General features: G+C 41.3%; 1 protein-coding gene across 2 annotated transcripts in view; it reads left to right on the top strand.

The window, feature by feature from the left end:
* The first annotated feature begins 5,754 nt into the window (after positions 1-5,754).
* COBLL1 (cordon-bleu WH2 repeat protein like 1) overlaps positions 5,755-8,676 on the top strand; it is a 155,953-nt gene continuing 153,031 nt past the window's right edge. The window contains exons 1-2 of one of the 2 annotated variants that reach the window (XM_037848748.1): positions 5,755-5,947; positions 6,643-6,760. In XM_037848748.1, coding sequence (XP_037704676.1) covers positions 5,938-5,947; positions 6,643-6,760 — 128 coding nt within the window. In that variant the 5' untranslated portion in view covers positions 5,755-5,937. Of the gene's footprint in view, positions 5,948-6,125; positions 6,511-6,642; positions 6,761-8,676 lie in introns of those variants that run through there. The other variant, XM_037848749.1, reaches the window with a different exon arrangement.

Raw genomic sequence — 8,676 nt, 5'->3', positions numbered from 1 at the left:
TGATAATTAGGATTGAATAGATGCTTAATTTAATTCACTTCTATTAGAAGTGAAGTTAAGGATCCTGCTCTGATTATTGACCAATTTCCTTTAGATTTTTACTTGATGAAATGCCACAATATTATTGTTGATTAAGCCCACTGGTCTGTGAACCTTTGAAGGGCAGAAGCAATATCTTTGCCACCTTTGTTTCTCTAACCTATTGCTTAGTACCTCAGGCATTCAATAAATGTTCTCTTTACTGAAATAAAATTTAACAAATACATTTAATAAAATGAATATATAATCTGCTTGGAAAATACACAGTGGTTTTTTCACTTTTCAAAATATGAAATCTGATGAGTGAAAAGACATTAAAATTGACAATAAATCATATTTGTTGGTTCTTTTAATCTCTAAAATGCTTGGTTGTAAATGAGCCCCCCCCCCCACGAGAGACAAAAAGCATACATAATGTGACACATTTAAAATCCTAAACATAGGACCATGAAAAGTGTAATTTACATTTTTACTTTTAAATTAGCATTGTTCTTATTTTCTTCAAACTTTGGTACAGGTAAATTTTAAACTTCTTAGAAGAAAAACAGGGATTTACTTTATAATTTAGGAATGACTTTTCTTTCTTTTGATTAAGAGTATAAAAATAGCTTGTAAAAAATGTAATATCCTCTACATTCAAATACTTCCAAAACATATTTTGATTTACAAATCTTAAAGAGTTACCACTTCATTTGAGTGTATCATTTAATTAATATATTCTGATATAAATCTGATGCGCATTCTTTATGTATAAAAAATGGCTACAATTACCATGGTTATTAAAAACTACATAGACAATATGGCATTTATTTATTGTATTTGTTTTAAACAAATTTAATTAACAATTGCTCTTGAAGTAATATCAATGAACAAAATTAATTCTGTCAGGTTTTTTTTATAATTACATACATTGGGCATTACATTAAACATGGAATCATTTAAGACTGTGCATGATTCATCATATTTTCTTTTGTATAGTACTGTCTTCAGTGCAAAGAGGACAAAATAATTTCCAATAAAAAAAATCAAGATGACTTTTCATAAAATAACTATTTCTGTATTAAGGGAACGATAATATTTCAACAAATGTTTATCTATTGGATTTATCTGTCCTCACCTATAAATGATTGTCAGTTTGAAAAAAATGGCATTGCAACCAGATAATAAATAGGAATAAGAAAGGGGAAGAGCAGGTATGCCAATGAGATAATAGTGACTAAGTAAAAATCCTGGCCCAGAATTTCTGGCAGCCAAGAAAATGAAAGATGTTCTGGTACTTTGGAATAGAGCTCTCTTGGGGTGTGTTTATGTAGAGAACACTGAACAACAGTGTTATGTTTTAACTCCTATAGAAGTACTGTGTAAATTATAAAAGCACTAAACAAAGATGAAATATTAAGCTATCATGTATATATTCCTGAGTTGGGAATAAAGTCATAATGCTGACTTTTAGCTTCCTGTTGTCATAAACACTTATAAATAAAGAATTTAACAGAAAACATGTTCACCTAATATTAAATAGCTTCTAAGAAATACAAAGCCTGAGATAAGAGATTCATTAGAATTGAATATTGCAGGTGCAACAGCTCTGATCTTCAACACAGGCACACACAATCTAGTAAGATATAAAATAAGCCCTTCCTTTAGGATCTAACAGGCAAAGGTGAAATACATAGGAAGATATTAACCACTTCTGAACTGTGATTTTTCAGTTTTAAAGGAAACTTTTCAATGTTATTTACATCTGAATAAAAACATACTTAAACAGTTTTTAAAATTTTCATTGTCCCAAGTACTTTACAAAAATATTTAGACAAACCTCAGTTTTACTTTTACAATTGCCTACTTTAACTCATAAAAAATATAATATCCTTTAGATTTTTGTTCGATTGATTGCCACAAAATTATTGTTGATGAGCCCACTGGTCTATGAACCTCTGAAGGGCAGAAGCAATATCTTAGCCACCTTAACCAGTGTACATCTGCTTCTTTTTATATAAGCACATACATATTTATTACATATGTAGACCGTCTTCCCTCATTTACACTCTCCAGCAAAAATCTGAGGACTAGATTATCATTTAAAGAGATATATAGCTAACCGGACCTTCTTTCTACCTGGTGTTTTTGACACTAACCCCATCAGGTAACCACATGGAGAATGAATCTCTCCCTGGCAGGACAAACTCACCTTTCATCTATTCAATTTAAAGTTGTCTACCGGCCCCTTTGGGTTGAAAAAGCCTTCCCTAACTCAAGGTCCCACATTCCTCTTAGGATTCTTCTGAGAGATGGAGCCCTTAAGGATTCCTACACTCCATTCCTTCCACAAATATTTGCAGAGAGCCTCCTGTGTTGAGACTGTGCTTTCAGGACACAAAGGATAAGATACGGTTCCAGTTCAGTATGCTCAGACTCCTCTGAGTCTGCTATTGCATGAACAAATAACCAAGACAGTGTCCTGTCACCTATACAGGGCCTATGGCAGGCTCAGGGAAGGGAGCTGCTAATTCTACCCATGCAGTCAGGAAATTGTTTCAGAAGAGATAATACCTAAGCACATGCATTAAACAAGATTTGGTGGAGGGAGGGAAGAGAAGATTTCCAAACAGAGGGAGGATTTCCAAACAGCAAAAGCTGGGAAGCCTTGGCAATTTCGCAACTGTTCAGCATAACTAGAGGAACTGATGGAGAGGGGACTGTTTTCTTTCTTTCTTCTTCTTTTTTTTTTCCTTTTTCATTTTATTGAGATATATTCTCATACCAGATAATCATCTAAAGTGTACAATCACTGGTTCATGGTATCATCATATAGTTGTGTATTCATCACCACAATCAATTTTTGAACATTTTCATTACTTCCCCTCAAAATTAAAATAATAAAAATTTAAAAAAGAACACCCCAAACATCCCTTATCCCTCCCTATTATTTATTTATTTATTGTCTTTATTTTCTTACTCATTTGCCTATACATTGGATAAACGGAGTGTCAGCTGCAGGGTTTTCACTATTATACAGTCACACCATAAAAGCTATATAGTTAAACAATCATCTTCAAGAATCAAGGCTACTGGATTACAGTTCAACAGTTTCAGATATTTCCTTCTAGCTATTCCAATCACTAAAAACTAAAAAGGGATATCTACATAACACATAAGAATAACCTCCAGAATTACCTCTCAACTCTATTTGAGATCTCTCAGCCACTGAAACTTTATTTTGTTTCACTTCTCTTCCCCCTTTTGGTCCAAGAAAGCTTTCTCAATCCCACGATGCCAGGGTCAAGCTCATCCCTGTGAGTCATGTCCCACGTTGCCAGAGAGATTTACACTCCTGGGGGTCATGTCCCACATAGAGGGGAGGTCAGTGAGTTTACCTGCAGAGTTGGCATAGAGAGACAGGCTACATTTGAGCATCAAAAGAGGTTCTCTGGGGGTGACTCTTAGGCATAATTATAAGTAGGCTTAACTTCTCCTTTGCAGGAACCAGTTTTGTAAGGGCAAGCTCCAAGATTGAGGTCTTGGCTTTCTAAATTGGTAGTCCCCAAAGCTTGCAAGAGTATCAGGAATTCCCCAGGTGGAGAAGTTTAATATTTCCACATTATCCCCAAGTCCCTCAAGGGGGCTTTGCAACTACATGTTTCTTCTCTGCCCCAATTATTCTGGGATGTATGGAGGCATTACACTAACTACACTGTACAAACTAAAAAGATCTCACTCTAGGGAAGTGTTTTCTACCATCATATAAAAAGATAAGTAGCAACTATGATTACTATTGTAGCCAATGACCTAAGTAACCAGCAGACTGCCGTGGGCATTGTTTAGTACCAAATGAGAAGAAAACAAGTCCTAGTGATTTTGAAAGTTGTCAGTACATGACTATACCTAAGGAAGACTAAGTAAAGCTGCGCAACAAACCACCCCAATACTTGAGCGACTTAACCCAAGAAAAGTTTCTCTCTTGCTCATGGAAATTCTATTATAGACCCTGGCACTCTCCAGGACAGCTGTACTCAGACTAACAGTTTAGCATCTGAGGATTCTTCAGGCTTGTGCCACCTCCACCTTAACATGTGCTTCCATGATTTCAAGAGAAGAGAACACGGAAACTCAAGCACTGGCTCTTAAATGATTACACCAGGAGATAACATACTTCATATCTGCTCATATTTCCCTGACCAAACCAAGTCACATTATCATACCTAATTTCAATGGGGATGAGAGTTTAATCCTTATCTATGTCTAGGACCAAAAGGAGAACTGGAAACATTGGTGAACATAGAAAACGCCTTTAGCAGTTATGAAACATTATGCAAATATTTTGCTTCAGATTAGCCTAATGGGGTCAATAATATTCTTATCATGTTATAAGCAAAGATTGAAACTAAAGTTTTCATCTTGATCTCGTGACTGAAAGTTATAGACTTTAAGTAGTTTCACTCTTACTCAATGTTTGCATCACTTTCTGTGTAAGCAACTGTAAAAGCTAGTCTTTCAGCAGAGTAACTGTGTCACAAAATTGTTTTACCTGAGTTACTGTTTAAACACTGAAATCCAAAAGTATTTAAATGAATTGATTTTATTAATATTATTAATTAAAATACTGAAAAGCAACTTTTCCTGATATAGTTCCAGTACTATAATTCAAATAAGCCATGTTTTTTTTGATATGTAAAGATGCACTGAAAGAAATATATTATACACAGAAAGGAATACTTAATGAAACCCCATAACAGACACATGATAGATTATTAGCTATTTAGTAATTACTTAATTTCAACAATTTTTTTAGTTGCTACAATGGATAAACAACTAAAGGAGCCTTTAGTCAAGCACTGCTTCTAGGTATCAATTTAAATTTTTACACCTACCAAATGTTCCCCTATCAGTAGGGTGAAGTGGCAAACACAGAGCTGTTACTTGAGGCTGTTACTACACTAGGGGCTGCCTTCAGAATGTTCCTTCATGTAACTTCTCTTCCTGTGTTCCAAATATTCAAAATAGTCTTATTTTTAAGCTGTAGTTTTAAGTTGATTAAATTAATTTCAGGTTATTACCTAAAATCAAGCTTTTGGACCCCTCCAAATGGCTTGCACCTTAAAACAACTGCACTTATTATAAATTTATTTATACGAGATATGCAGATATACCTGTTCAGGTGTAAAGAATCATCTAAAGAGGCTGCCTGTGGGAACTAAAACATACAACACATTCCTGTGTCTACGTCATTCTTTTATTCCTATAAAACTTCCAAGAGAAAAGGTGAAGAATATCTTTCATTCTATTCTTAGTTTATAGATCATCATCAGACATAACAATGTTACAAGTTGTAGTTGTTACTGGCCTTAGAAAATATTCCTCTGAAGATAGGGCAAGCTTAAACCTGTCACGATTAGAAAGATTAGAAAGATCACAGGGTCATAGGTACGCTTTTAACAGAGTAGCAAACTTAGAGGTCAAGTTAAAAACAAAAACAAGAACATCTGGACATGGAAGGTCAAACTGCTGGGAGGGCAAGCTGCAGGCAAGGTTCTGCGAGTTTCCCTGCCCTCTTCCGCAGAGGCCCGGGTCCTCGGCCTTCAGGTCCTAGCAGGGCAAGTGCACTGTCTCTCCCCACCTGTCAGGCTCGGGCTCGCCAATCTTCCCGAGGCGACGCCCTGGTGGTGGGAATGGGAACACTTCGCCAGCGAGCTTCCTTTCCGTTTGAATTTCCAGCTGGACCCCAAAGACTCCAAAGCCCTGGGGGAAGGAAATTCCAACCCGGTCCTCGCCCACTCCCGCCCGGATTCTCTCTTCGGCTCGCTGCCTCTCTCGCCTCGATGCCGCCGAGCTTCGTCCCCACTTCTGGGTGGCGGCTCGGCGGAGGTGGCAGCGAGGTCCCGGGCTCCGGGCAGGGAAATGGGGCAGGGTGAGTGAGCGGGCTTGGGGAGAGGCCCCACAGCGCCCGGCTTTAACGCTGGGGCACCCCGCCCACCGGGCAGAGGGAGGCGCTGACTCGGCCCGGTCCGCGACTGGGCTGGGCCACCTCAGGGCTGCCACTTTCTCCTCCATTCAAGTCCTGGCTTGAGAGCCAAACTGCTAGCGCGCAGAACGGGGGGAGGGAGGAGTGGGAGAGGAAGCTGCGGAAGAGAACAGGCGAGCCACTGTCTCCTTTTGAAAAGAAAGTAGGAGCCCTGGGTGGGAAAAGAGAGAGTCACACTCCCAGCTATTTCTCGGGAAAAGTTTTCCCAGGGCGTTTTGTTTGTGCAAACTCGGCCTAAGAAGCCCGAGACTGCGCTGTCGGCGTGGCGGCAGTGCCTCTGCGCCTTGCCCCGCTCCTCCGCCTCCTCTTCCCAGGCTGGGCAGCTCCTCTCCTTCCCGCACAGGAGCCAAATGGCTACCCAGTAAACCCCACCGGGCGGGGGCTGCAGCGCCGCCTGCGGCCGCGAGAACCTGTGGCGGCGCCCGCGGGCTGGGAGCCGGGGCCCGCAGGTGGGTGCGCACCGGGAGGAGGGCCGGCTGGAGCTTGGGTGGCTCGGGCGGGCTTTTGACGTGCGGCCAGCCTGGCTCAGGCCTCGGGAAGGCGCGCGTCCCGCCCTGACCCGCCGGCCTCTCCCACCCCAGCAGTGACGCGCCGACTCGGAGCTGGAGCTCGCGCTGCGCCCAGCCGGGCGATGGACGGCGGAGTTCCGCGCGCTCAAGACACCCAGGCGGCGTCTATGCCGTCCGCCGCCCCCGCAGGGTAAGCCCCGAGAGCCGAGAGCCGCGCAGCTGCTCACCCGGGAGGAGGAGGAGGTCAGCGAGGCCTCAAGCCGTTTACCTGGCTGGCGTCTTGCTGCCTTTTCAGGGGCCTGACTCACTGATCGGCGGGGCACGCGGGCGAGGAGGCTGCTTCGTCCTGGCCTCCTCGGAGGCTGCCTGGGGTGGGGGCTCTGGTGGTTTGGACTGCTTTAGTACCGGGGCTGTGCTGGCTTACTGAAGGCCAGCTGAATGCCAGGATTGGGTGAGGAGTCTGGGAGCAAAAATTTTAACAAAGGGCCCCTTGTTGGGGCTCTGGAGGAGCAGCTGACGATACCTGTAAGTGAGCTCCTGGGAAAGGGGAAAAAAAAAGTTTCCTCGGCCGAGCTTTGAGGCCCAGGAGGCGAGCAATGCCAAGGTGACTGTAGCAAGGGGCTTTCTGCGAGCGGGTGGAGGGCGATGGGAGGGTGTGCCAGCTGTCAGCCCGCGTGACAGTTCCGGGACCCGGCCGGGTGCGCGCCTCTGATTGGGGGTGTGTGTGCTTGTGGCCAATTGCTGGTGCCAAAGCCAAGCGCAAAGTCAGACTGCAAACAGCTGTACCTTTTAATGTCTCCTCACGTGTTTGAGGAAAGATTGGAGGGGAAGGGGCTGTCACATGGTGAGTTAATATTAAATGAAGCATGTCTTCCTGCCAGATATGCTAATAATCACAGTGCTAAGCTTTGGGTAAACAGTAATGAGAACAGGTAGTTCTGAGAGAGATGGAGAGAACCTGAAAATAACCTTCGTCTTGGTAAACAGTGAAGCTGTAACACGGGTTGCCGGTTAAGCTTTTGAAGTGGGAAACCCCTTTGATGTAGTGTAATTTTTCCTTCCAACTCAAAAGTTTCTTAACTTTCATAGTTCATCTGAGTGCAGAAAAGCCTTAAAGAGAACATGAACATGCTCGACCTAGAGAAGTTAAGGAAAACTCGACATGGTATCTAATGAATGCGAGTTGTACAGTTTTCCTGATTTAAGAGTGTAAAAGTCATTTTTCCCTCTAACATGACAGGCATTTCCTTAGGAGCAAGTTACAGCATGTTTATTCATCAGAGACCATGCAAACATTGGCAGTTGTCTAGAGGAAACGTGGAAAAGTCTCAAAGCAACATGACTAATTGAAAAGATATTTAGGATAATGCTTACATAGAGGAAACTTTGAGTGTAAAAATTAGTTCTTTCATTTTGCTCCAATTAGCTATCTTTTTTCTCTGCAAAGAGTGTTATCGCTGTTGACTTTTATGCTTTTCCCAGTTGTTTTTATTGTTTAGATATTATCATATATTCTTCCATATCTAGCCCCATTAGGATACATGAGTAAAGAAATATGTTGGTAGAAAGATATTGAGCATCAAGGAAAGCAAGTCTCAATGGAGCTGTAGAGTTAAGTAAATTGAGGATGAGAGCAATACTGAACTGTATTCAGGTACCACAAAACTAGATATAACAATTAAATTGGTGGATTTGACAATAGATTTAAAAGTAAGGATTAGGTTAAGATGCTATTAAAAAAAATGATAGTAAGTATATCCACATACACAAAATATACCCACAGGTATTGAGAAATCAAATGAAACTTCTGAGTAAAGTGTCATGTGAGACCTGTTGGCTCTGGGATAAGAAGTGGAAAGAGCTTTCTAGTGACAAGCATGATTGAAGTGAGGTACTTTACTTTTGAGAATTTAAAGGCTTAAATTGAAATTCTTTGCTTCAAAAGAGTATACAAAACTGCTTTACCTAAGTTCTCAAATAGGAAGAAAATGTTTAAGGACTTTGGCCCCCCCTCCCCAAATTTAAGTGTGGAGAGCATTTGGAAAAAAAAAGCTTCAGTGTCGTACCTAAAATAACACCCAGTCTGTCCTGTTACCTTACATTTTT

The sequence above is a fragment of the Choloepus didactylus genome, chromosome 9 (genome assembly GCF_015220235.1).
Source record: "Choloepus didactylus isolate mChoDid1 chromosome 9, mChoDid1.pri, whole genome shotgun sequence".
Taxonomy (NCBI): domain Eukaryota; kingdom Metazoa; phylum Chordata; class Mammalia; order Pilosa; family Megalonychidae; genus Choloepus; species Choloepus didactylus.
Note: the sequence above shows the minus strand (reverse complement) of the source record. Positions and strands in the feature narration are given on the sequence as shown.